Genomic DNA, 27,984 nt, shown 5'->3' with positions numbered 1-27,984 from the left:
GGGCTTTTGGTGCCACTGAAACCTGTGTGTCTTTCAGATCTGAGTTGATCTCTTCATGGAAGTGAGCAGAGTTCGATTTATTGAGGAAAAAATTGGCTTTTGTCTTCTCTGCAGCTTTGACAATGTTTGGGTCTACTCCGTATCACTCCAAATAACAAAATTGCTGCTGCAATTCTGATCAAAAAAAAGAGCTCCTGTGAAAGCAGAGGCGTGTCCTGATCTTTATTTATGGTTCATCAGATTTGGTGTGGAAATAATTTCAAGAGGATATAAATATCTTGGAAGATAAAAATTCTCATGTGCTGTATGATTAATGGACACTTTGTAGGAAAATTATATTTATAGAGTACTGTATTTAAGGCATAATTTAAAAATAACATAGTCCTTTTTCTTTGAAATGTGAATTTTAATGACTTCATTATTTTAGTTTGCTGAAAAGGGAAATATCTTGAAGTTTACAAACTTCAGAAGGCTTCAGTACCATGTGTGATCTTCTCTCAAGTTTCATTTAAATATGTCCTGCAGCATATTTTAACATGCACTGGTTTCTTGAGCCTCTGTCTTTTCCATCAATCAGAAGAAGGGGTGTTCTTTGGAAATGGTCAATGATATCTGCTACAGAAGAAAACTCCTGTGGGATGGAAAAAACGAGAAGGATAAGGCCAAAATGTCAGAATTATTAGTAACTGGTAGAAACAAAAGGGTTTTTTTTTAAATTCTAAATATTTATCAATATTATAAATATATATATAAGGTCCAGATTAAGTGCTCTCATTCCTACCATGATCTGTAGCTCAGTAATTCTGTGTACAACCTGTTGCAATGTTGTATAATTAATTTGTATAGTCTTGGTCTGTTTAACACATGCTGTTGCCACTGTGCTTGATGTGATGACTGTACTTGAGAGTTCTGGGGTGGCTGATGAGTTCAGGGGCTCTGTCTGGAGCAGAACTGCCAGGAGTGTGCTGAGCAGTCTGTCTGGGGCTAGCAAATCCACAAAGTCCTGCAGGCTGGGGCTGAGCCACCAGTCTGGGAGCAAGGCTGGAACTTGGCAGGTATGGATTAGCTCTCAGCTCTGCATTTCCCTTATCTGGTATCTCAGTGGTAAACAAGCATTCCCTAACCAGGCACGTGGATTTCTAATGGCTGTATTCTAAGGCCACCCCTTCATTCCCTGAGTGCAAGCAGCATAACCTGATTCTGCTTCCAGCAATAACTCTGAGACAATAAGCAGAATTCCACCCCAGGAGAACAGCCACCTGACACTGAGGAATGAGGCAGGAGATGCTTGAAATGAAGAGAAGTATTGTGAAAAACACATGGTACCTCTTTTCCTTTTAAGCTGGTTCCTAACAAGTATAAGTGGTCCTGCTCCTGGTAGCGGATCTGGATGTTGTACACTTTGTCTCTGTAAAGCACCATCAGGACATAGGGGTGAGTAACTGTTTTCCGTGAGCTGTCTCTCACCAGGAATGTTCCATCCTGAAACAGGAAAAAATGAAAGGTGACAAACAGCAGCCACTTCTGGCTGTGTAACAACTTTCACTAAAGCACTTTGTGTTTTTCTTTCTGAAATCTTTGTTTCTGATAAGAGAAACTGCACCATTGAAGCATTTGGGTCTTTTGACAAATGTGTTGTCTTTCAGTTTGCTGCTTCAAACTTTCCTCTCTGTTACAAAGCAGATTCTAAAGGAAGATAGGAATGGTGTTGTATGAGGGAGAGATTCCATTACAGGAGGAAGTGAAATATCAAAGACCAAACCTCACATCACTTTAACCAGAAGATAATTTCATTTCCAGTAAGTGCCAATCACGTTTCCCATGTGAGGTATTTATAGACAGCTTAAAATAATGACATTGTGTGATTTAGGTAAAGGCAGTGATACTGTACCACTCTGCTTTTCTTAATTTCATATCTCTTTTGAAAAGTCTTCCATTGAAATCCCTTTCTTAAACGCACTGAATGGGACCTCATCAGCTGGACTTTAGTACAAGTCACTGCAACGGTGCACACACCATCTTCAGCTCATGGCAAGTGCTGTGAGGCAGCACAGGGTAACCACAACTCCCACAGCAATAATTCTATTTATCTTTATGATAGCCAAGATTATATATTAAATATTATATATGTGTTATATTATTGTATTGTATATTATATATTATATATTATATATTATATATTATATATTATATTATATATTATATATTAGACATTTTATAAATATATATTATTCATATCATATAATATCAATATAATTAATATAATAAATATTATAAATTATATATTAGGTGTTTCATATAATATATTACATATAATAATAATATATTTAATTTATTATTATGTAATATTTATTTTCTATTTTAATAATGTTAAAATATAATTTAATAATATATTAAATTATTAAAGTATATTTTATCTATTTAATAATGTTACTAATATTATTATAATAAATATTTAATAAATAATTTATTTTAAATTTTTTTATTTTACAATTAAATTAATTTCTTTTAAAATAATAAATATTTAATGCTTCTATATTTAATATATGTATTTAATATTAAATAATAAATATTAAATATTAAACTGAAATTGTATATATTTGATTTCTTTCCACAAGTACAGAGAAGCCTTGTTTGAACCTGTAGTTCATTTTGCTGGTGTCTATGGCCCAGACAAGGCTGGACGCCCAGGCCTCTGCAGTACCTTGTTTATCTTGCGGAGCGCTGCCTCTGCCTCGGGCCGGCTGACGAAGGCCACGTACCACTCATCCTTCAGAGAGCCCTGGGGGACAGCACAAGGACACAGTCAGCTGCCAGGGAATGGCAACACGCAAATGAGTAGAGAGAAATTGCAGTGTGATATCTGCAGAGGGATATCTGGGTCTGTGTGCAGAATCTCTGTGTGTCACAGACCACGCTGCTATTTATTGTGGTATGGAAAGTGCTGCTAAATTGTTTTAAATTGCCTGCTCTCTTTGATAAATTTGAAAATATTACAGATCTAGTCATAATGCCCCTGCAGGTAAGCTAAAAAAAAATAGATATTTCCAAATAATTTCAGTAAAATATTTTAAGTGGCATGGTCTCTTTTGTCTACCTGGACACTAGGCACAAAGGCAGCCTTTGCCTTCATTTATCTGTTTGGTTTTTAGCTATCATTTGAGACAACTCTGAAGACTTCCTGTGAATGTACTATTTATGATTGCCCAGCAGTGTTATCACCATGAGTGATTTGCTCTAAACTTGTTTTATTTAAGGAAATGTGAAGCAAAAATGCACTTAAAAGAATGAGTCCTTTACTCATTAAAGTTTTGTGGAAGGAGAACTGAAAGTCTGATGCTGCTTGAAGGCAGTTGTGTAAAACAAATAATCCAGAAAACAAGTATTTTTCTTATTTTGCTCTGTTGGGGTTCAGCTATTGTTGTTTTTCTTGGTGAGGACAAAATAAGGCACTACAGTTTGACGCAGAAAAGGAAACTGAAAGCACGTAGTGGTGTCCTGACAGCGACTACTGACTAGAAAAACAACCTTGAAAGGTGTTGTCTCTCAAAACCAGAAAACTTGCTCTCTTTACAGCTATGGTTCATGTTTTGTACCTCATCTTCCTCCGTGTTTGCCTGGTGAACAGTCTGTCTGCTAGGAATTGGCAAGGGAGGCCTCATGTCAGCTGGACCTCTGGAAGGAGATCTGCTGTTGCTGCCTTCAGAGATACAAAAGTAGAAAAACAATGTTAAAACCAGGAAAATAATTTCATCTGCACACCCAGGGTGTAGGATCTTGATTTTATGAAGTATGAAGTATTTTTATCACTCTGGTACTGAGACATCTAAAAATTATTTGAAATCAGATTTAGGCTTCTCTATGAGAACCAGGTTCTTGACATAAGTTCATCCTTGGTGCACAGGGAATTTAACTGAGCTCTTGTGGTTCAGATCTCCATAAGAACAGAAGAACTTGAAATAGGGGTGACATTTTATCAGTTTCTGTACCACAGTTACTCACTGGAGAGCATCTTGGTTTCTTTAGAGACAGAAGTAACATTGTCTCTTTGCAATCCTTGACTTCTCAGCAATTAGAAAGTAAAAAATTTCACTGAAGGACATTGACAGCTGTTACCTTGTGCAAAAAAATCACTTGTAAAGCAATTGATGTCTAAGTTTTCTTTAATTTTTTTTCTTACGAGATAAATATGGTGCATATTTCACATGAAAATCATTTGCTAACCTTTTTGAGGAGTATTAGCATACCACAGTGATTTGCATAGCTCAGTTCTCAGTACTGTACAGAAAAGGATGGTTATATGAATTTTTGACACTGTTGAACTAGGCAGGAAGCCCAAACTTCATGGGGACAAAAAAGCCCAAAATCTTTGATTCAGGATAAGTAAGGTACACAAGATGCCTTTCAGGAACTTGGTCGTTTTCTGTTCACAGTCCAAACAGAAACATCCATAGGAAAAAAGGCTATTATACTGACTGCACTAAACCTACCTTTCAGCTTTCATTCATTTAAAAAAGAAAAAAAATGTAAGGATGTAGGATACAAACCTGGATGGAAGCGTGGTGGTAGAGAGCCAGTTGAAGACAGGTTTCTAGAGCTGTTTAAAAAAGGGGAAAAAAAAAAAAGGAGTAGTCATTATAATTACAACATTTCTCTACAACATTTCTGTGCACTGATCACCTGATCTGGACTTTGTGCCTATTTTACAGAATGTGAGACCCCCTTGAGACTTGTGCAGGGTGAAGAAAGCCTTCTCTTCTTCTTTTTGTTTTTCTTTCCTTCTTTTTGTGTAAGTGGATCTACCTTTAAGTTCACCTGGAGCTCAGCATCTGGGAATAAGTTAATCAGTAAAGGCCACGGAGACTTCTGTAGCAGGGATGTATCCAGCTTGTGGAATTTTCACAGGGAATGACCCTGTCCTTCCCCAGAGTAGCAAGCACAGGGAGCAGCTCACCAGGCCACCAGCCCTTCTCGCTGCAGGGTTCCACTTACAGAGTTATTGTTCCTGCAGCTTCTGTAACATTGTTGATAAAAATGCAGCTTCACATTTATGTTGCAAGCTGGGATGGGCCAGCAACATCAGGGGCTGGGACATGTCCCACATGAGGAAAGGCTGAGGGAGATGGAAGCTGAGAAGGCTCAGGAGAGATCTTTTAAAGCACATAAATATCTGAAGGGAGAGCCAGGCTCTTTTCACTGGTACCCACTGACAAGACCAGAGGTTCCCTCTGAACATCAGGAAACATTTTTTAATGTGAGGGCAGACAAACACTCGAGCAGGTTGCCAGGAGTGTTGTGGAATCTCTCTCTTTCCTTGGAGACATACAAATTCTATCTGGATATGGTACCAGGCAGTCTGTTCAAAGTGACCTTGCCTGGGTAGGGGGCTGGACCAGAAGACATCCAGAGATCTTTGCCAGCCTCAACCCACATCCAAAACTGCTCAAAATGTAGTCCCACTCTTCAGTTTCTGGGGACTATTTTTTTTTGTTTGTTTGTTCACCTAATTGAGAACAAATTGCCTACACTCCTTTCCTTTACTGATCATATTTCTCTTCTGCTTACATGAGCTGTTAAAAAGGCTCTGAGATAAATATGCTAATTTTGTTTGCACAACAAAAACACCCTATCATGACTTGATTTATGGGAGAGAATCAGTCAACCCAGGGGCCTCTGCTACAGCAAAATTTGGCAATGCTGTTTGAATATAAGCAGAAGTGTTCATCATAGGAATAGTTCAATTTGCATATGACCTTGCTATTGCTATTGCAGTATTTGTTTTGGTGTCAGTAGTTCCAGAGAATGATGGCAAATGTGAGGAATTCATCAGAGAGCCATTAAAAAAATACAGAGATTACAAAAAGTGCATCAGACATAGACTCAAGGAGCCCACTTTAAGTCATCAAAGCCTAAGTCTGTTGCATGGTACATCAGAAATCAAAATTTAATTAGGGGTTCTTCTGTCTAGCAAGTGGAGGCATAACAATCAAATATTTGTAAGTTGAAGCTGGAAAGATAATTGCAGCAAGTTTCACAATTTTAAATAGGAATTATCAACCATTAGGGTAAAATTTAGTAAAAAGGAGGTGAAATTCTTTCAGATTCAACTCCAGACAACTGAGGTGGAGTTTTTTTATTTTGAAGTATGAGGAGTTGCAGCTCTAACACTTAAGCTCCTTGAGTGTGCAGGACCCCTTTGTCCTGAATCCTGCCTAATTTTATAGGATATGATCCCTTCCCAAAAGGACTGGTCATTTTTATGGACCCTGCAAGCAATGGGAGAGCAATGGATATCTCAAGAATAGAATCCTTGTACTGTGTATAGTCTTGATGCCTTAGGATTTAGCTTTTCTATTTTCAGATCCTGCACTGCTTTAGTGTACAACTCTAAAACTCCATGGCCTGTCAGCTGCTGTTGTCCCATTTTATTGAGATAAAACAATTCCTCTCTAGGCCTGGAACTCAAGGACACCAGATTGTCTCAGGCCCCAAGAGATGTAAACAAGAGTGAACTGGGGGGGGATAACTTGCAGTAAATGACTTCATTACCTGAAGCTGTAGTTGAAGGATTAACCCCAGAGATGTAAATGAACAAAATTTAAATTGTCTGAAAAACTCTGACCATTGTCCATCCTGGGTGTAGCCCCTTGGAGGCTTTTGACTGCCCAAGGTGTACCTATTGAAGGCCATCAATAAATACCTGCTTTTATTCTCTTAAGTTTGTCTAGCCTCTGTTCTAGGTAGCCACTCCAAGGCATCAGTTTAAAAAACTTCATTGCCATAAAACAGAGATATGCATGGTTTTTTCTTGGTTGCCTGATATACACTCTCTGCTCCTCTTCAGAGCTTCAATTTTAAAAAGGATTCTCCTGGACAGTAAGAACATCACTAATTAGCATCTTGTAGAGGCAAGGGCACAGTCTCAGTAATGAACTACCAAGAGAGTGAGATTCAAGGAATGAACCAAAATATAAAACAAACCTTTCTGCAGCAGGAATGCTGTTGGATCCTGGTTTTGGTGGAGGTTTGATAGATTTGGGTGGGAATGCATTGGAACTGTATGGGGGCAAAGACAGCTGTGGCACTGGTCTTTGCAGGGCAGCTGTGGAGAGGAAGAGAAGGAAATTTAAATCCTACATCAGCTATTCTTAAATGAAGTAGAATGAAGAAATTCTGTCACCTTATTGCTTTTTAATTATATATATATAATGCAATAAACAGTTCTTGATGTGTTAGTTACAGATTGGAAAATCATATGGTCAGCTGAGAACTTAGAAGTAGATATTAAAATTAAAAATAAACTGGAACTGGCTTGAGCAACATTTACATTTTCTAACATCTTTTTGGATAAGCCACAATTCAGGTACCTTAGCTGCAGAAGGTGGTACATGTTTTCTGTCATGCTGCTTCTAAATAGCAGATTTGATATCACTTTTTTAAATATCATTCTGAGATTTCTCCCAGCATGAAATAAAACATTTTCTTTCTGCAGTGTCCTCAGACCTGAACTAGCAGTAAGAGTGTGACAGTTTAACTGTGTTCTGCACAGCTTAAATAACCTTATTCTCCATGGAGGCTTAGGGGCAGTGATAATTCATAGAGGCTTGGCCAAATGTCCTGCTTCTGTTATGGAGTCGCTTTACCAACTCAGTTTCAGAACCAGCATTCTGCAGTAGTATATAAACACTGCTGGTACATGGAAGAAGTTCTGCTTCTGTTCATAAAAGTAACACTGCACAGAGCCTGGTGCCAGCAGGGTTTGCTGAGGACTGGGGGACACCAGGCTTCTGTTCCCAGCTGTGTGCAGAACACAAATCTCTCTATTTCAAAAGAACAAATCCTGCTGGCTGGTAACTGGCTGACTGAAGGAAGCTATTAGCTATTGATTTCCTGGGGTTTGTGGCTTTGATATATAAACCTGCATCGGGCACTTTATAAAAATTCTACTGCCTATTGAGGTACTACCTGACTTTAGAAATGGCTCTAAGGAAACAACCACCAAAGTAATTTCTTTTTTTTTTTTTTTTTTTAGAACTAAGACAAAGAAAGATTTCAAGTTTGAAAAATCAATGTAGAAATACTTACTGTCTTCTTCATCCTGGGGAGCCAAAAGAAAAAAAAATTAGCAACATATTATAGAACAATTCTTAGGAATATTTTACAAAACAAAAAATCTGGACATTGGTGAATTTTGAGTATACAAGGATTTGAGTATACAAGGATTCTAATATCTACAATGTCACTTCCCTCTAAAATGCTTTTGTCTTGATGCAAAACCAAATAATTTTTAAAGTTTTAAACAAGATATGTGGTAGATGTCCCATAACACATCTTGACCTAAAATAGTCAGAAACTCTCAGGAGATATAAACTTTCTTTATTCCTTCAAGTAAGTGTAGGCTCTCAGAATCATCTGAAAGTGAAACTTTTAGGTCAGCTTAAGCTGAAAAAATCCCCAGAAGCCAAACTCTTTTTTAAGCAAAACCACTTCTCCCATGTCATAGAGGAAATTCTAGCCTTATTCTTCCTGTTATCCAAGATACAGTTCTCAGGGAACAAATTGAGCTTGACACAGAAGAACTGTTCAAAAACAACCCATGTGCCATGAAAGATCCATGAATATTCCTTACAAATTATAATAGAAACGTGTTTACCTTTTCCAGCACTATAAGTTTATACAGGTACTTAATTTTACTGTAACCCCTATAGTTTTAAATATATGCTTTGAGACTACACTTACTTCATTTTTCTTGTGTGGTGGCCAACTGTGCCTGAAAGGAAAACAAAACACTCATCATAGGTAGAATAATACTCATTCACTTCACGTGCATTAGGCCATATTTTCAACTTGAACATGAATTTATAGTAAGTCTTAAAGACCAATGGATGCAGAAACACTTTTTTCTTCCTCATAAAAACATCTAAGATTCTAATGCATATAATCTAAAGCATTATTCTAGTCCTTAACCCATCTTGATTTTATCAAAAGAAAAATGTCTGATGAATTGATTGTAAGATTAGAGCTTCAAACAAGCTTGTACAATGATGAAACATTCAAGTCTTGAACTCATTTACAATATTTGACAACAATGCTGAAGCATATCATAAGGATATCAGGCTTTGTTTTCTCTGATCAATTATCCTGGCTGATTAGTAGATCTCAATTATTTCTTCTCTTGTTTTAAGTACAGGCAGTGTTCAGCCCCCAGGTGGTCTAGAAAATGGGGGAATGATCCAGTTCTGCTAGAAAATGCTGCTGGCTGATAAGAAGGAGTTTTGTAGGCTAATAAAATCAATGAGATAAATGTACAGCTTTCCTTTTCTAACACCCTAAAACAACAGCAATAGAACCCATGTAAGAATGTTCCCTAGAGCAAGAACTTGCTCTGCTGGAAAAAACATGGATCATATATATCTTTGTATGACTTGGAAGTGAGTCATGCCCCACGTAATGGCTCTTTCAGATATGATTGGAGAGAGGTTTTCTGCATTCACACCTTTCTGCAGCTTCAAGCACATCCTGTGCATATTAATGAACCAAACTGTGATACCCACAGACCCTGTTGTCATGCAGTACCAGTAAATCAGACCATCCTGTGCTGCTTGTCCATATTTTTGTTAAATTTCTTTTCTCCTTTATTGAATTTTGATTAAATGAGCACTTACTTTCCAGGGCTTTGCTTCCTTAGAGGAGGTGGGTTGCCTCTTTCATACCTGTCACTTGGTGGGACAGGAGGTTTTGGCATCATTGCTAACTGTTCTCCCAGGGATCTAAAGCAGGAGCCAGATGACGAAATAAAGGCAAAAAGCTGCTTATTAAGAAATAACTGGGGAATACTGGCAATGAGAGGATCATTTGCAGAGGACAAATCTTACCTTAGCTGTGAAACCAGAGGCTGCAAAACAACAAGGAATAGGTATATAGAGAGAATATATAAGTGCATCAAAATAGGCAAAAACTATCAATATTCACAAACAAAAAAAAAAAATTTACCTTTTCAGGAATGCCTGGCTTCTTCCCTGAAAACAGCAAAAGCTTATATTTAGAAAAAGTGAGAGTTAATTAATAAGACTTCCTATGAAATAAATGAGTTTTGAATAAAACTGAAAGTTAATCTTGCTGGTTGAAGAACTCACATTCTGATATGTAAGCCAGAAAAATATTGTAGTTTTGCAAGTGATGTTAAAATCGCCATCTCTCTTATTGAAGAGAAATTTAAATATTTTCAACATGGCACGTGTCACAATCACATTATCTAAGGTTCAGCTTTGAACTACTGGATACTTTCTTGCCATTATATAACAGATAAGAGTTTAGATAATAAAATAGTAGAGTCATATCTGTAGATGCTTTGTATAATGTGGTTTTCAGGTCTGAAGGAAATGCCAGTTTTTTTCTGTGCCTTATTAATTCTCAGCCTTCTTTTAAGTCTGTTGTCACATTACCTACAGCAGTGTATGCAGAGTTTCATTACCTTTGTGTGCAAAGGTGATTTCCTCCTTTAACCTACTAAATATTTCCTTGTTCAATCACTTAGGTGTACATCAAACCTTTATTGCACAGGGTTCTCATAATGTCTTTCTGTTCACCTGTCTGACCCAGGGTTGCTGTTTTTTACATGAAATTTCTCTCCTACTTTGTAAGTTCTGCTCACACCACTTATTCATAAACAGATTACTTTGTTTACATTTGGATGAGCCTTGTTCTTTTGCATTAATTATATACAAACTGATGATTTTCAGTAATTGAAGCAACCCCAGTGATATTAATGTAAGCAAACACTGACCTGATCCTGGGCTTTCTCTTTCATATGGAGGAGCAAGGCGATCCAGAGAGGGTTTGGTGCTTCTGTCTATAGAAGGAGCTGGGGCTAAACACAACAACTGTGTAAGATCATTTGCTGGTATAGGTCATTATATCTTTCTTTTGCATAGATTAGAACTGATGTTACTTCTTAAAACAACAATTCAGACTCCTGTATGAGTAGCAGAAGAGAGTGGAACTGAGGGAAAAGAGGAATTGGAGTGCTGCACAGTCTGTGGGAAAAGCTTTCCAAGGAGAACAGCAGCTGTACTCAGCTGTACTCACGTTTCAAAGGCTTCATGTTTCTGTCTCTACTCAAGTCGTTGTTGCTTGGTGGAGGAGGGAAAGCTGGCAGCTAGAACAAATATTTCACAAGTGGTTAAAATGTGTCTTCACCTTTCTGTTTGGGGTGTATTAACCCCGCCACGCACATCTGCCAGTCTTGTGTGGCACAGCACAAGGAGCAGGTCTCTGCTCACTGCAGGAAGGACAGGAGCCAGGCACCCTCCTGAAGCATGACCAAAATCATTGATTTGTGTTGGATGCAGAATTGCCTCCATCTGCTGTGCCTCCCAACACTCCAGTGGGATGTCTCCTCAGGAAGGGGAGGTGTATTGTCAAAGGAAAGGAGCTTCAACAACACTGCTGTATTTCTGTGACACTGCATCAGACCAGAAGTCCCTCCATCACATCCTAAACCTTTACTTGTGTAAACACTGGGAGGATTAGTGTACATCTGTTCTGGCAAACACTGAACCTATAGTGCTAGCTGTCAACAGCACAAGAGCTTTCAGTTTTGAAGTATTCACAGCAGGGAAAAAAGGAATCAAATCTTGGTCATCAGTGTTCTGATTATACAGTCTCTTACACTTTTATGTGGTCCTAATTCAATTGGGCAAGTGCTAGAAGTACAGCTTGGAAAAACATAACCTTGTTTTCAAAACAGAGGCATCCCTTAAAAATATATCATTTATGTGGGAGATGCATTCACAAGTAGGTATATATCTCCAGTGTAAGAATCAATGAAGTAATATGAAATAATTAAATATATTTCTCCCATGAAATTTAATTGTTCCTTGAACAATGGCCACCTTGTAACAGAGTTCAAATCTATTTTGATGGCTTCCTCTTTATACACTAGGTGAATAAAAATGGCCCTACACTTGGACTCCTATGAAGGTTCTGGGATAGGGAATAGGTGAGATATTAAGAAAGGAACATACAGTAGCACTTCTTCCCCCAAATGAGGCTGGTCCTGGGGCTAGGCCAGGTCGCTGGGGCGGTACTGGAGGCTGATGTGGAGGCTGATGTACTGATCTGTTTGTTGTAGGTCTGTCTAAAGAAAACAAAAATCCCAAACTGAACAATTCCACAGAGTTTGGTTATTTAATACTCATTCATACTCTCTTTGTGACAAAGAGACCTTACAAGAACCTGGCTACTGAAGTTAATAAATGATAAAGACATTGCTGTAGGATTTGACTGGCAGTTGCTTTAGGATCAGTGTGTTGTGTTGGGAGTTCCAGGCTGGTCTGTCCTGATGGGGGTGACTCCCCCGCCAGGCTCTGGGCCACAGGATTTATTTCATGCCCTGCAGCACAGTGTGTGAAACACCAGCCAGTCTGAGTGGCAGCTTTGTGCTCCTGAATGGGCTCCACACCTCCAGGCTGCTGAGGAAACAGATGTTAAACAAAAAGGCCAGGCAGGGACAGCTGCTTGTTCTTTTCCCAAATTTCACTAGAGTTTATTTGCCATTTTGGTGACAACCTGCTCTGTCCAAGGTTGCACTGCTGAAGCTACTGCAGCATGTACATGTGTGTAACTTCCTACAGGTTCAAATCAAAGGCCAAATAATGCACACATCATATGAAACTAATCTTTATGCCAACGGAGCTTGACAAAAGTAAAAAATGTAACTTTAAAAGTCACAGAGTTTGTGTCACTAAATCTTGCTTATGAACTACACTGATACCTTCAAGGAAAAACCTTCTATATTCCATTATCAGCCACCTAAAATGTGGCTGATAACATGGGAAAATCTAATTTGTAATATATTAATAGCACCTAATTTTTAGTAATTACCTATATAATCTGTGCTGCTTGGGAGTGACTTGGCAGGAAATATGACACTATGATGTGCTTCTTCATTATTGGATGGAGGTGGCTCATAGCCATCACTGTCATGTTCTGCTTCCTCAGGCTCCTCTGTTGGTGATTCATAGTCAGCCTCATCTTCCTTTTCCTGGCCTTCATCAGGGCTTTCATAGTCATCATCATCATCATCCTGGCAAATGAGAATAAAAAGTGGATGCTGGAAGAGAACACTAAACCCTGCAGAGCAGTTTCCTTGTGGCCTTTCACTGTGGTATTTTTCACTCTGGAAAATACCAAATTTTTACAACCAGTTTGAGGCAAAAAAAAATCTGTTGAAATAATATGGGGAAAGGAGGAAACGTTCCACTAATGCATGGAGCACTCAAGAGCTTAAGAAAGGAAACAAATATCATTTGATGACAGTGAGTGCAGTGAGAGGTCAAGATAAGGTGCAAGTTTGCTGAAATGCAAACAAGCCAGTGTTCCTAGGAACACAATGGAGCAGCAGTTGATGCTGCTGATATTCATTGTTACTTTCTAACATGTCCTGCAAGCATGCAACCCAACTTTTGAAAATTATTCATAAAAACTGAGGTCTTTGATTCGGGTCTTGATGCCCTCCTGACCCAAACCAGCCTCATTTGCAGAACTTCACAAAGGGATGGTGTCAATATGGTCATTGCACATCTGTGAAATCTGCCAAGGCTTGAGAGAAAAAGAGCCCTCCATTTGTTCATTGATACCACAGCTGGAATTTCCAGATCCTCTGCACTGGCACAGTGCCCACGTGCTCTGTAGGTGGTTACTTTTATCTCTTGTGCTCCCAGAATAACAGCAAATCTCCTGTGAACTTATTAACAAGTGGCTTCTAAAAATGCCTCTCCCCTTTATTTTTGGACAAAAGCCATGAACACTGGTCAGCCTCAGAGATCTTCATAAAGGCAGGCTGTGCATCAGCAGCTGGGGGGGTGTGTTTCACCTAAAGACCTTCTCAAGGCATTTCCTATGCCCAAAGGCAGAAGGAACTTCTGCTAAATGGCTTTAAGAAAAAATACTGTTCAACAAGTTGGCTGTAGAGAATAAAATGGCAAGGTTGCAACACAGCAACCTTGGATACCTCTTTTAAAAGCTTCAAACAGGCATGTAAAATTCAGCTGTGGTTCTGTGGGGACCTGGTCATAGGTTGGGAGCTTCTGCTCTAGCAGTGGAACAGGAAGGCAATTCTGAATATCTGGGGAGAACCTTTTCTCAGTGAGGAATTTTGTATTCAGCCACTCCCATCATTCCTGCTCCATCTTTTCCTCCCCCAGCTGCCCCAGCTGTGGTGCCCAAGCAGGCAGTGTAGAACAGACCCCCTGATCCAGGGGCTTTTCTTGATCCAAATACTCACAAATGAGGACCAGCCACCGTCATCCTGAGCGTACCCTGGGAAAGAAGCACAACCACACATTTCTGAGCATGGACAGCTTTGTCAGAGATGTAACAACTTACAGCAAGTGTGGAAGAGGTTTTACAGTGACTTCTGTGAGCCAGAGAGAAGTTTGAGAAGAGGATCCATGTTTGATAAGAGGATCCATGTTTGACAAGAAGTTCCATGTTTACCCCTGAAAGAATTTTCTACCAAGGTCGTTGACATAGAAACCAAGCAAGAAAGAAGGAGAAATAAGAGAAATCTGCAACTGCCTGTTCCAATGAGCACTTTGTCTCTCGTGACCAAAGAATAAAGTGTAAATTTATGAGGTTTGTAAGAATGTATAAAAGGCATGCATGCTATAATAAAAACAGTTTGAAGCCTTCTGAAAACGGAGTGTTTCTTTGTGTTGTCTCTGTCTCAACCACGACAAGAAAGAACCCAACAAATCCCATGAGGGTTCTGGGGCCTCAGTCCTGTGCCACAGGAAGGAGCTGTTCTTCCAGAGGCAGGCTGGCAGTGATGAGGGCACTCTGAGTAATAATCTGATTTAAAACTGTCCTGCTGTGACACAATCTGGGTGTTGGCATTTCAAGTTTATGCCACTTCCAATTTAAATTTTATCATTTGAAACAAAATGCTTTCAGAATGAGCCCAGACTTCTTATCTCCTTGTTTAAGAGTATTTCAGCTTTCATAAAAGAAGGGTTTGGATTTTTTTTAAATTTCAGCTTCCCTCTCTAATACAGTGATGCTATGAGGAAAGGCAGAGAGTGGAGATAAAATATATAAGCATTGATACAATTCACTGTTAAAGAAAGACATTTTGACTATTCTTTGGTAAAAGTCTCTGCTCTTGCCTTCCTTCACCATCTTTTCTTTTTAAAAACACTTTTTCTTACTTATTGTTCTGCATCTATGCTTTTCATTTTTGCAACTTCTTTATACTCCCATATTTTCATTTACTCTGTTGGATTTTTGGTTCCTAACCCTGCTCCCCTCTGTTGACTCTGCTCTGCAAGTATTAATTTAACATTTTAATACTTTTAAGCACTTTTTGTCATTAGGGTCTGCCAGTATACACTTACCTGTGTTTTCTGGAGACTTTTGTGTTTGGACCCTGCAATAAAGATACAAAGAATAAATTCTTTCTGTTAAATGTTTGATGCTTCTATTGCAAATAAAGGCAATAGTTAACTGTTACAGTAGAAAGAAGTTTACATAAATGAGTTTAACTCTGCCCAAAATGCCATGAACACATTAGTTGATATTTACATAGAGGATCCTAATAAAATCTAAACTGTTTCAAGAATTGAAGACAGAGAAGTCAAATGGTTTGAAGCAAGGGGACTCAGTAAATACTTTTACCAGTCCTGAAAACAGAAACTTCCAAGTCAAGTTCATAAATGTAAGGTTAAATAAGGTTTTCATGGTTTTCAGTTCTAGTTTTGGATTCTAGTGAATGGAAGTGTGCAAAATCATGTTATCAGATGATGCAAAACCATGTTATGTAGACTGGATTTGGTTTTCATTGGGTAGGATCATAAATTGTTCTTTTCTCATAGAATGTTCTTGCAAATTTTGCTCTTCTTTTATTGTGAATATTATATTCAGTGACAAATATTAAGAATTAAAGAGTAGAATGATGTACAGATCTGTGGAATGCATTAATGATGATTTATTAATAATATATACCTAGGCTTCATGGCTTTCTTAAGGGCCATGTGCTCAGGTGGAAACTTGCCGGAAACGTGCAAATGTTACTTGGTTTTGGACATGGCAGAAGTATCTGGGTGTTCACAGGCTCAGGATCTGATCATTGATATCAGATGAATTAATGAAACAGAGCTTTATTTTATAGAATTTCCAGGGCAAACTTCTGATCCAAGCATCATTGATCAAACGAAAACCAGTCCAGAAAAGATCTGTCTGAAAGCTTTGAACGAGAAAGCTGAGTTGTCTTACTCACCATTTTGGAAGGAAAGAGAGCCTCCCTTCATTTTTGTTTATTTCTTGGCTTAATTTACTTACAATTCTATTGGAAAGAAGAACAAAAATAGTTTAAAAAATAACCTTTGAAACCCATTGCTTGTCAAAGCAGCTAAATAATTTTCTTTGCCATTATCCCTCAGTATTTGCTAAATTTAATCTGGTAACTCATGATTATTATTTACCATGTGATAAAAACACTGAATTTATCATCTTATTGCAAAGTTGTGCTACAGCATATCCAACTACAAACTAGATTGTTCTTCCCTTGGTAAAACCCCATGTTGTTGGATTGTGTTTAAAAATAAACACTAAACACTAAAGCAGTAAGCCTAAGGAACTTTGGGTGTTGTAGACATTGAATTGCTTCAAATAATGGCCATGGCATTTGTATGATTTTGCATGGAAAAAGCAAATAATGCTTCAGGAAAACAGAGCTTATGGCTGCAAAACCAGGGACTGAATGTTCCCTGAAACTCTTCTCTATTCTGTTTTCCTTCCTCTGCAACCAAGCAATCCCTCCAGCAGAGAAGGAGGAAAGCCTGATCTAATTCCATGTTTCAATACATTTTCAGGGCATAGCAGAAATATTATTTTGGCTTTTTTAATCAAAATATAATTTTGATTATTTTATTTCAAAGAAAGCTTGGGATGAGCCATGATCTGATTCTGAATTGCTATTATTTCTTATTGAGGAGCATCCAACTTCAATGTTGTTTCCTTTTGCTGTAGGGGATAAGGAAGTTGCTATGTGAATAATAAGTTCCATGTGAGACATCAGGAAATGTCCTGGGGTGAGCAGTGGCCTGCACACATCATCGCTTTGGTTGAGAAGTCAGTTATGGGAATTTGTCTGTTGCTTATTCCCTGCTGTAGAAAAGGATATTTCAGAATGTCTCAGGTTTTTTTCAGCTAAAGAAGTAAAATGAAGTTCTCTGGTTTTCTAGCTAATAATTCTTAGAGTTCAGACTTCCCTGGGTGTGAATAAGACCTGAGTGTTTGGAAACTTTCTGGACTAAACCTAGGCTGGCTGCTATGGGGATTTACACCAACTGGTTTTTGAGGAAAAACTGAGAGGAAGATGTTGATCATCTCATCTTGCTGCCAAAAAAAACTAATCATATCATGCTTAAAATACAGCGTCTAATCTTCATCGTTTAGTTGAAATGTTTCAAACCAATGGCTCAGAGGGTTTATTAGAAGAAAGCAAATTCTAGGAGGGTCAGGCTTTACAAGCAACGTTCTCAGGGAAGACTGGTGCACTGAGCAGCTGAGCCTGTCAGTGTGAGGAAGGAAGTACCAAAACCACACTGCTCTCTGAGCTGTGGGAGTGGATGATAGGAGAGGATAAGGCAACAGCACTTGCAGAAAATGTTACTCAGACTTCTCATTCTCTTTCTACCTCCTCCACCAGTTGCTAAACTTAAAACTGGCAGGAAGTTGCAATTTTTAAAAAAACCCCACACAACCAGCCCCCAAATCAGGACTCCAAAACTGGCTTTTGTTCACTCAACTGCAGATAATGTTGACATGAGTAGAATCCACTCTACATGTATTGGGACAAAGGGCTTAAGATGGGTAAGAAAGGTGGAATACAAATTCCTCTAAGGCCAGTAGGCTGCACAGTTGCATATTGAGCACTGTTAAAAGCATAGTTGGTGTTCCAAATCTTTGGTTTGGCCTTTGAGAAGACTCTGCTGGGCAGATGCAATGCTGTCTTACTGACTTCAAAACAGACTGAACAGCAGTTATGTTCCAAACCTTGCCACAACCTTTAGACCAGCTGAGAGCATGTGTGCACATGCACTGACATCTTTTACCTTTTTAGCAGAGAAAGTGCAGATTTCTCAATTTTTATGTTTGCACTCTTACTCTTCTGGAAGTAGAATGACTTTCAGCCTGTGCCATGTTTGCAGGCTCTGGCTGTGTCTCACTGAGCTGGCAGATGCCATGAGTGCAATCATGAGCTTTCTGCTGCTGCAAATTTCTCCCAGTGCTATGGGATACACTTTGGAGTGCTGTGGGATATGCCTTAAGATTTTTCCACAAGCCTGAAAGTTCCAGATCTCAGGTTTGCCATGGGCCTGCCACTGCAATAGCCAGAAGGACAAACAGCATCTTTAAAATTTGGAACCCTTTTCTCTCAAGACAGTAAACAATAGGAGTGACAGACTAATTCCAGAGTTCATATCATGGTTCAGGTGTCAACCAACCACCAGTGTTGTTTTTAATTAAATCTTTGCTTTTTCTCTTTATGAATTCTGACCACAGTAAGTAAGGCACATTCTGTTGAATGTGCTTTAAAATATTTTGCAAGACTCAAATTTGTTCTCCACAAGTATAAAACTTCATTACTTTCTCTGACTGGCAGCAGTGCTAAGGAACAATAGGAAAACTCTGTTTTTCTCTTAAGCTGTAAATTGGCCTCTTGCTTCATTAGATTTATAATCAAAATGTTAGTAACATCCTCATTATTAGGTTAGGACTGATGGTCAGTGTCTGCTCTGTGTAAAATACACCAAATCCCTTCCCAGTCTCATCAGTGTATCTTTCAGGATTGTTTGTGAGGATTCAGGTTTGTATCTAAACATAGTGGTATTAATATTAACCTTTTAAGCAAAGTTTTCCAGAAAGAGGTCAGCCCTTTCAGTCGAGAGTGCTAAAGATTTTAAGTATTTTAATTTTCAAAATAGGGCTTAAATCTGGGTGGTTTTTTTAGTTTTTATAAAGAGGCCAAAAATTTTATTAAGATGTGCACCTGTAACAGGACTGGTGGAGATTGACTTTCAAAATAAGAATTCATTAGTAATAACAGAAGGTTGTAGAGTTTTACAATTAGATTCAGGAAATGACCTGTCATACCTTGTAATGACAACTGTGACCTACTTTTAATTCTTGAAAAGTCACAGCATCATCCCCAAATAATGACACAGTTATATTCAAAACCTGAGCACTGGCTTTGCTCAGAGATACGTGTTTAGCCAGCCCACACCCCCAGCTCAGGAGTCCTGGCAGATGCTTTGCAAACCTTGTGTGATTCCAGGTGCTGGCTCCACATAGGTCAGAATATTCCAGCTAAATTTACTGAGGAACAATCTCTCTTGTTAATGTATCTTTTATTCACCTTGTCACTGGCCAAGGCTGTAACACCTGCTATTTATATTTATATAAATAGCTTTATATATATTATATTAATATATATTAATATATTTATTTTTATTTATTTATGTTTATTTATATTATATAAAGCTATTTAAGCTTTTTGCAGGGTATGCTCAGGTTTTAGCACTGCTATTAAGTATCAGGTAGTGTAACTATAATATGCTAATGCCTCTTTCAGCTTGTAGGGCAACTCTTGCTACAACCAGTTGAGGTTTGGATGATGATACAAAAGAAAAGTGTGAATGTGTTCCAGCAGAAGTCACCAGCCAGCACTTTGTGTTTCAATGAGGGTGTGGAGATTCTGAAGTAAAGAAATTAATGTTTTAAAAAATGGCAGATTCTTCTGCCCATTAATTCTATCCAGCAGGGTTGTTTTGGGGTTTAAGTAGATTTTTGGTTTATTGTTGTTGTTGGGTTGTTTTTTTGTTTTGGTAGTTGGTTGGTTGGTTGATTGTTTTTAGTGAGAACCAGTTCTCTTCCCTATTAAACCTCTCAATTCTTGTTTTAAATACTGCCATTATGTGGAGGACCTTTCTATATATATAATCACCATAGTCCAGTGAATATTTTTCTTGTTTGTAAGTATGAAAAAGTTCCAGAGCTTTCCTTCAGATTTAAATATCTATGTATTTATTCAGTTCCTCAAGCTGTGCACCAAGCTTCACTCTTCTTTTAAAGCTCTTGATTTCAAATTATCTTCTTGTTGAGAAATCCAAAAGATCTGAGTGAAAAGGCTGCTCAGTTTCTGCTGGGGTGTAACACATGAGAAACCCAGAAGAGCTGTCTAAAAAAGGCTGTTCACTTTTTCTAGGGTGTGAAAATCAAACTTTGAGGTATCAATAGGTTTGATGAGGAGGTAGAAGCAACTCCACATGGTTAGATTTCATTTTAATTATTCACCTATGGCATTAATATCTCTAATATGTCTGAGTTTATTAGACCATCCACTGGCTGTTTTTCTCCCACTAATTTGAAGAAAATCACCAGAAGTTCTCAATATTAAAAGCTCAGACAATGAGAACTAGAGGTAATTCTGCCAAAGGACTGCTAAGGTGGGCAAATTATCAGAGAATTACAAGTTCTATAGTATGGTTAGATGAGTCTGTCACGGAAAATCTGGTCTATCATCAACACTGTTAAATGTTTCTTTTCATTGAAAGCGAGTTCAGAAATTCTGAGACATCAGAGCATCTTCTTTAAATAATATCTGGACCTCCTTACTAAAATATTATACAACACCAACCCCTATTATCAGGATATTTATTGTGTGAAAATACAGATGTGATTTTAAGAAATAAGTCACATCTGAAGCTTTCAAATTCAGTCCTTCATATCTGATCTGAACAAGGATGTTCTGCTGGGTTCAGCTCTTCCCACCAGCTCACCCATGAGCACAAAATTTTTCAATATTCTTCTCTTCTCCAGAACACCTTCCACAAGCTCTGATGCAACTGAAAAGGCAAAGCAAATTGAGTCTTGTGTAGCAAAATCAAAATATCCATGAAGAGAGGGAATCTGGGAAATGAGCAACAAAGACACTGCCATGCTGGAACAGCTTGAATTCCCTTTTTTATCCCTCCTTTGTTTGAAGAGCTCCATGTGTCTCATGGTTAGAAACCTTCTAACCTCCAGGTTAAGTAGGTAGCAAAGAACTCATAGCAAAATAAAATCCTTCATTTTTCACCATGAAATATTAGAAGAAGCCAATTTCTCTTACTCAGTATTGACTTAATGGGGTTCTTTTTCCTCATTAAGTAACTTCTATGAAATTAAGGAAGCTATTGAGATGAATTGGAAACTTTTTCAAGGCCTAATCCACAGAAGCTGAGAAAAGCTATTGAACATTGAATCACCGGTCCAGATTGATTTCTCTTGAACACCCACCTAAAGCAAAAGCACAAGAAAATAATTTCAAATCCTCAGTTCTTGTGGACATAACTGACTTTTTTTTCCCCCTTTTAAGTTAAAGTCAACATTTAAGCAGTGAACAGTTAAATCACACTTCAAAGGTAATACTTGCATAAAAGTTTAACCTTTGTGGAGTTGCTTTTCTTTTGAACATCCCCCAGACAATCTTCTTGTATTGTATCATTTTGCTTGAGCAGTCATGACAACAGTCATTTTATTTTGGAATATTCTTCTTTTTCTCTCAGTATGCTCCAATAAACAAGTCTCTAACCAATCACTCACAAATCATTTGCCTGGTATTTCCTATGAGACTTCACTGCAAAACAGCTAAAATATTTTTTAACATTAAAAGAGTTTGACTTTACTTACGGCACTCTGAGCTTTGGGAATTTCTGAATATCATTTTCAGACATGTTCTGGAAAGGAAACACATGGGATATTGACAAAATTGTCCATGGAACACCCTGTGACTGATTCAAGTCATATACATATATTCAAGAACGTGGCATGAATTCACCTGGTATTTACATGACTTCAGAAGGCAGGTATATTGAATTTCTTCGTGTCTGCACAGTGAAATTGGGCAAGATTGTGCATGATTGCCAAATTTCAGGATAGAACTGTAGATTTTAAAATACAGAACCTTTGGCTGGAGTGTTGTTCTAAAAACCTTATCTGTAACAGAGTACATGAAAAATCAAATATTCTAGGGGACACATAGCTAGAAAACTCCTTGGACTTAAAAACAGCCTTGGCAGCCTAAAAAAATCCTTCTAGAAGCAGGGATGGGGGATGTTTGTTCCCTCAGCCACAGCACAGCCCCTGGACTGAGGTTCCACCTGACCGAGATGTGCTCTGGAAACCTTTCCTGATGCTCCTGCAGCATCTCTTCTCTTCCTCCAGCATGTGCAAGTCCACAGTCAGGGGGGATTCAGGCACTATGAAGAGTTTGGATTTTGTTAATTTAGTGCTTTGTTTAGTCAATCACGAGTTTCATGAATTCTCTTTGGAACAGGGAGGATAGTCTGGTTCTTTTTGTCTTTTTTACTGGTAACAGTAATAGGTTTCTAATTAGACCTTGGGTCACAAAGCTGTCGGTGTCATGGGACAGAACAAATCCTATCTGTGTTTTTCCACACTATTTTGCCTCAAAGAAGGAGTGAAACACAGGAAAATGTACTGCTTTTATGGAAATATCCTGCAGTGCTTCCTGAAAAATCGTATCTTTTCTAAAGGCTTTTTAAGCTTCTCTCTGGAGTTCCATTCTGTGATAAACTTGACAAATAATAGAGGTATAAACTCTTTTACAAGGGCCACATTTCTGTTTTAAATAAAAGAGAATTATATTATAATAAGTTAGATGGAACTCCTTTGGGTTTGTTCATCTCAATAGAGCTTTCCTTGTGGTAGCCAGTGGACACAGAAAGGTGACTCTGAAATTAGGATGTTATTTGGATTAATTTTAGAGCAACATTTTTATGCCAGGTTTATTATGTAGATCTAACGACAGCTACAAACCCAGCAAACACTCAGCCTGAGCAGCTGTTTCTCTGCAAATGTAATTTGGCAGTTTCCAGTCACTCACAAAATACAAAAAGATGTTTCTTAGGAAAACCATTCATAGAGAGAAGCAATTTTTTTCCAGATTGCTTTGTACTCTGGAATATTTTACTGGACATCTTCTTCTGGGGTTCTGTTTAACAAGTGAACCTTTTCCTTTTTTTTCATTATACAATTGCCAAGTAATTCAAAAGCTTAAAAAGAGTCTGAGCAGAGGTGAGCAGCTGCTTGGCTTGCTCAGTAGAATACATCCCTCAGATCTGCTGGGATGCCTCTGAAGAGCTGCTGCACTCTGAGCTAATTACAGAAACACTCTGGAAATAACAGAAAATCTCAAAAGTCACTCAGAAATCACAGAGTTATTGCACTTTCTATTTGCACCTCACAAACTCCCAGAATGTCATTATGCTTCCAGAGGCAGAACTCCCACTCCAGGCACAGATCCCCCGTGCTTGAGCTGAGGAGCATCTCCTGGGGACCAGGAGAATAAATCCCATGACACATCTGAATAATGCTGATTGCACCCTCCAGCAGCAGGGAGGGGTCAAATCCTGTTCCTACAACAGGGGCTTGAACATTTTTATGTTTTGTTTCAATTAAATGTCAAAAAAATTAATGTGAGGACAAGTAAATGAAAAATACAAAACTTTAGAAGAGGTATGCAGAGATCTCCCCACTATGACTGATTAAATAGGACAAAATTACTACTTCTGGGGAAATATAATACCTAATATTTGAAAATTAAAGTAAAAAGCAATAATACTAAAAGCTCATATACATCTTCTTGGATGTGTATTTAAGACCTGGAAACAGCTGCTATGTCAGTGGAAGTTATCAGCTTTTTCTAAAATTAAGCTAAGCCTGGAAAAATGTTGATTTAAAGCCACAGGGACTTTGCTTACTAGTTTTGATGCTGTTATATTTTATTGCTTTTGTGTATTGCTGCAGAAGAAATCTAATTTTATCTATAGGAGAATGAAGGAGATATTCCAATGAAAGGCCAGTTGTTCTGAGCAGGACTGTGTCTTTAGTGTGAGAGGATAATGAATAAATGTCAGTTATCTGTAGTTAATATTTGAAAACAAGAACTACCTATAAAGGACGAGATGAATTCAAGACAAGATTATTGGTTTAGAACTTCCCTGTCAATTTAAAAAATACTAAAAAATATTCATATTGAACAACATGCTTGGGCCTCCAGCATTGCATATTTCAAGCAAGTTGTCTGGCTAATTTTAGCAAAAGCATTTACCTCCCATATTTATACCTCAGTAACCACCTGGAAGGTGGCTCTCCATCTGCAAAATAAGGAGGAGTCTCAAACATCACTTAGTTGGAATTTTACAGGAAGGAATTTTACAGCTCCACTTACCAAAAACCTTTGTCCATTTATGCTGTGCTTCCTCACGACTTTCTCACAGTCCTTATACTTTAGCTGTCAATGAGAAGAAGATGATTGTTGCACCCTTAACTCTAAGAATCAATTAAGACAACATATGTTTGGCTTTGAGTAGATACCTTTTTGTATGCTATGGCCCACCTAAATGGCTCATTTTGTCCCATAAACAAAGATTTTTATGACAGACATCCTTCAGTGACTTAAAGGCTTTCATCCATTTAGGAACATGTTATTCCTCACATTTAGAAACCACCTCACAGCTGCCTGGCCCAAAGAAATATTTGAAAAATGGATTATTGTGGTACTGACTGGGATGAGCAGCTGCAGAAGTAAAGCAAAAACCCGATTATCCAGGAATACTAAAGCTGACTGATCCCAGTCACAGAATTCATTGTTGTGATCAAAAAGCTTTCACTTCTGGATAGAAATCTCACTTGTTAATCCTGGAAATTATCTATCATATTTGTAAAGCTTTTCCACAGTATTATGACTTCCAGTAGCATTTAGGACAAGGATATGCTCTTTAGAAGCTGCTCATGTACAGGTTGAGCACAAAGCAAGGCATGACTTTTAAACATTAAACAGTTGTCCTAAATTTGGTTTTGATTGGAGATTTTTGGTCTTTTTTTGGTTGGTTTTGTTTGGGTTTTTTGTTGTTGTTTTTGGGTTTTGTTTGATTGATTGATTTTTGTTTTGGGATTTTTTTTTTAATTTGAACTGTAATAGTACAGTGTAAGAACACAATTTATAGCTTAGATCTGTTTCAAGTTGGTCAGGTCCCTATCAGAAGGAGCCCAAAGAGCAGACAAAGAAACTTTTGGAGGCTCTGAGACAAAAGAATGACTTTTATTCTGTCTGAAACTTCAGTGGTGAAAGTTCTGCAAACGACCCTGTGCTGCTGGGACAGCTCCCCTACAGCAGAGGTTTCCCAGGGAGCTTCATGTGCTTTGTAGCCCTATCCCAGTTTTCATTTTAAGGTGTAACTTTGTAACTTCGGGTACGGATCCTGGAAACAACCGAACAGCAGAGAGGATATTTTTAGGAGCTACCTTCAGTTATTCATATGAAAAAACTCTGGTAAATATTTTAGGATACAGATTAAAACTTCAGTGCAGACTGAAGACTTAAACCTGTATATAATTTCTTTCCTACAGTGAACGCTATTGTGATGTTACCAGCACAAGTCTGTATGCAGAGGGAAGCAACACATCCCTGTGATTGAGACCTAATCCCAATCTTGAAGTAATTGATTTAAAAATGCTCTTTAGGTATTAAAAACAAACCTTGGAATATCCCAAATATGAACATCTTTGCTTTTTCTAAACCAAAAAAAATCAGAAATTATTTGAAAATTTGGTTCATTCATCCTTTATCTCAGAGATAATATCTCTGAGTTTATATAGATCTCTGAGTATAGAATATTCTCGGAGTTTATCTCAGGGATAAGCTCTGCTCACTTGTGACAGTAGCCCAGAGCCACCTGACTTGGGCTGACATTCTTGTCTCACCCAGATTTTTTAGATTACTTAAACAGCTTTTGTCCTGATTTAGCTCCCAAGAGTGGAATGCCAGTATCTCCATTCTGGATCTTGATCCATAGAAGGGAGGCACTGCAGATAAATGTGCATTCAGTGATGGTAGAACTTACAGTTGATCCTTTTGTCACTGTTCAGGATATTACTATCAGATCTTTCAGAAAGCCGTTTTTTGCCTTCCTAATTTCTTGGAAATGGTGGTCCAACTTTGCTCTGCACTGCTGTTGTAATGTTTTTCGTACTTGTCTGAAGTTGCCTGTTGATAATGATCTCATCTATTCCATCTCCAGTTTTTGGTTTCACTTTCCTGTGCCACTAACTCCTGCACCCTAAAATTAGGGGCTTGTAAGTAGTTGGCAGTTTCACTTCTCTGGAGATTTGGTAGACACAGTTTCTATGTTTGATCTGCTTATCTTTATTAAGTAGTTCTGCATTCCACTATCAAACTTTCCTCACCTCCCTAGATAAGACTCTCACAGTTATAGGAGCCATTGAAAAAACAAAAATAAACTTCACATTATTTCAAAATTAAGCCCGAGGTGTGCCAAGTTTTATAAGTCTAGCCAGGGATGTGATTAACAAAGACATTCAGAGGCTCATTTGTTACACCCAGCAATTTGGAAAAAAATATCACTTCTGAAAATGATTGAAGATTAAACAGAAAACTTGTAATCTTCACACCTTAGTGCCTTCCGCAGCTGTTAACGTGTGTTACACCAACAAGCATTGTACTAACCTGTTCCCTTGCTCTAAGTAAGCCATGAGTTTCTCTTAAACCCAATTTAAAAATCCCTTTCAAGATTCATTTTCGCTGACCAGTTGAGCTCAGCTTCTCATTTGACAGCGGTTTTGCTTTTAGTTCTGCAGCGAGCTTTGCCCATTACAAAAGATCTGAATTTAGCCCTACCAACGTTCCAGCAGTTTGCTCCTCCATCAGATGAAGACAAACCAGGGCCAAACTCACCGTCCTGAAATATTCTGCTAAATCCTCTGGGTCCCAGGTGAGCACGTCGGAGCGGTAGGGGACGTTCCGCAGGTCCATGGTTGGTGTCCCCCGAGGCTCAGGGAGCGTTCACAGCCCTGCTGCCAGCGACACTGCCATGGGCTCCCTCTCTGTGGCCACCTCCAAGGAATTTCTTGCCCAACCTCCAGCTCCTTCTGTCAAGGAACTGCTCTGGTCAATTGAAATGATGCTGTGAGTTCGTTCCAGAGAGACACTGCTTCCTCTGGTACAAAATGGTCTCTACTCCGAGAAGTTTCAGCTAGTCAGCCTTACCACTTCCTTTCTCTGAATATAAATAAGTAAACAAGGAAGCACAGCAGAGGGTTGAAAATGCTCTGCCTGCTACACAGAAGTAAATGCCTATGGACCCTAATTGCTTTTAATTGCATTACTCACATTATACATGCATAAAAATATTGTAATATTATTTGCATAGGTGTGGGTTACTCTTCTGGTAAGGCCCCACTAAGAAGAAAACATTCACTTAAGAGAAACTGCTTTAATTTACCTCAGTACCTGAAATATCCTTCTTTGTACAATTAAAGGTTATTGTCAGAGCGGCACATAATGGGGAAATAATGAATTAATGATGGAATTACAGTCAATATCCCTTCAAATAAAGAATCACTCAGTGAAACTAAAAAATGTACAAGTTTAGATGAAAAATTATTATGTTGCCATTGTATCAATAGTTCATTTTTTGGCTACTTCTTATGAGGATTTTGTATCTGAAAATGAACCCACAAAACCATATTATTACCACAGGGATGTGATAAATTTTCATCTGTCCTGCACAACCAATTCAGGCACCCTCCTATCAGTAGGTGCCTTTGCTGAGATTACATAGAGTAATTCCAAGTGTGTCCTTTTCAAAAAGAGCCAGCATGTCCATTCTCCCTTCTCGTGGAACTTGTGCTGTGCTGCTGTGAATCCTTGGCCTCACTCCTCCATTAGACTGCACAAAATTTCTGAGCTTCCTGGACTGGTAAGAATAGGTGCATAGTTCTGAAGCGCTGGGGAGGAAATTTCCTCTTCATTTTATGGAGAAATGAAATGCATCCCTCTTGTCTCCAGTCACTGACAGCCTCCTAACCTCATGTCTGCAGGTGTGTTGCATACGA

At 38.3% G+C, this 27,984-nt stretch overlaps 1 protein-coding gene across 1 annotated transcript; it reads right to left on the bottom strand.

Annotated features, from left to right (window-relative positions):
- Positions 1 to 207: 207 nt before the first annotated feature.
- On the bottom strand, positions 208 to 27,110 carry LCP2 (lymphocyte cytosolic protein 2). Its single transcript, XM_085591168.1, has 21 exons — positions 26,825 to 27,110; positions 24,299 to 24,361; positions 21,736 to 21,782; positions 16,277 to 16,342; positions 15,396 to 15,427; positions 14,288 to 14,322; positions 12,886 to 13,087; positions 12,027 to 12,139; positions 11,089 to 11,158; positions 10,787 to 10,870; positions 9,994 to 10,019; positions 9,876 to 9,895; positions 9,666 to 9,770; positions 8,740 to 8,770; positions 8,086 to 8,098; positions 6,982 to 7,102; positions 4,548 to 4,597; positions 3,597 to 3,700; positions 2,705 to 2,782; positions 1,327 to 1,482; positions 208 to 631 (listed from the first exon to the last, which is right to left on the bottom strand). The coding sequence occupies exons 1-21, from the start codon at positions 26,900 to 26,902 to the stop codon at positions 509 to 511; spliced, it is 1,617 nt and encodes a 538-aa protein (XP_085447294.1). The 5' UTR covers positions 26,903 to 27,110; the 3' UTR covers positions 208 to 508.
- Between the last annotated feature and the right edge of the window lie 874 nt (positions 27,111 to 27,984).

Source organism: Lonchura striata, chromosome 13 (genome assembly GCF_050655825.1).
Source record: "Lonchura striata isolate lonStrDom1 chromosome 13, ASM5065582v1, whole genome shotgun sequence".
NCBI lineage: Eukaryota > Metazoa > Chordata > Aves > Passeriformes > Estrildidae > Lonchura > Lonchura striata.
Note: the sequence above shows the minus strand (reverse complement) of the source record. Positions and strands in the feature narration are given on the sequence as shown.

Coding starts and splice junctions, on each gene's coding strand:
- LCP2 (XM_085591168.1), bottom strand. CDS start 26,902: ATGGACCTGCGGAACGTCCCCTACCGCTCCGACGTGCTCACCTGGGAC. Junction 24,362..26,824: donor TAGCAGAATATTTCAGGACG/GTGAGTTTGGCC, acceptor TCTCATTGACAG/CTAAAGTATAAGGACTGTGA. Junction 11,159..12,026: donor TTGGGGGAAGAAGTGCTACT/GTATGTTCCTTT, acceptor TATTTGTTCTAG/CTGCCAGCTTTCCCTCCTCC.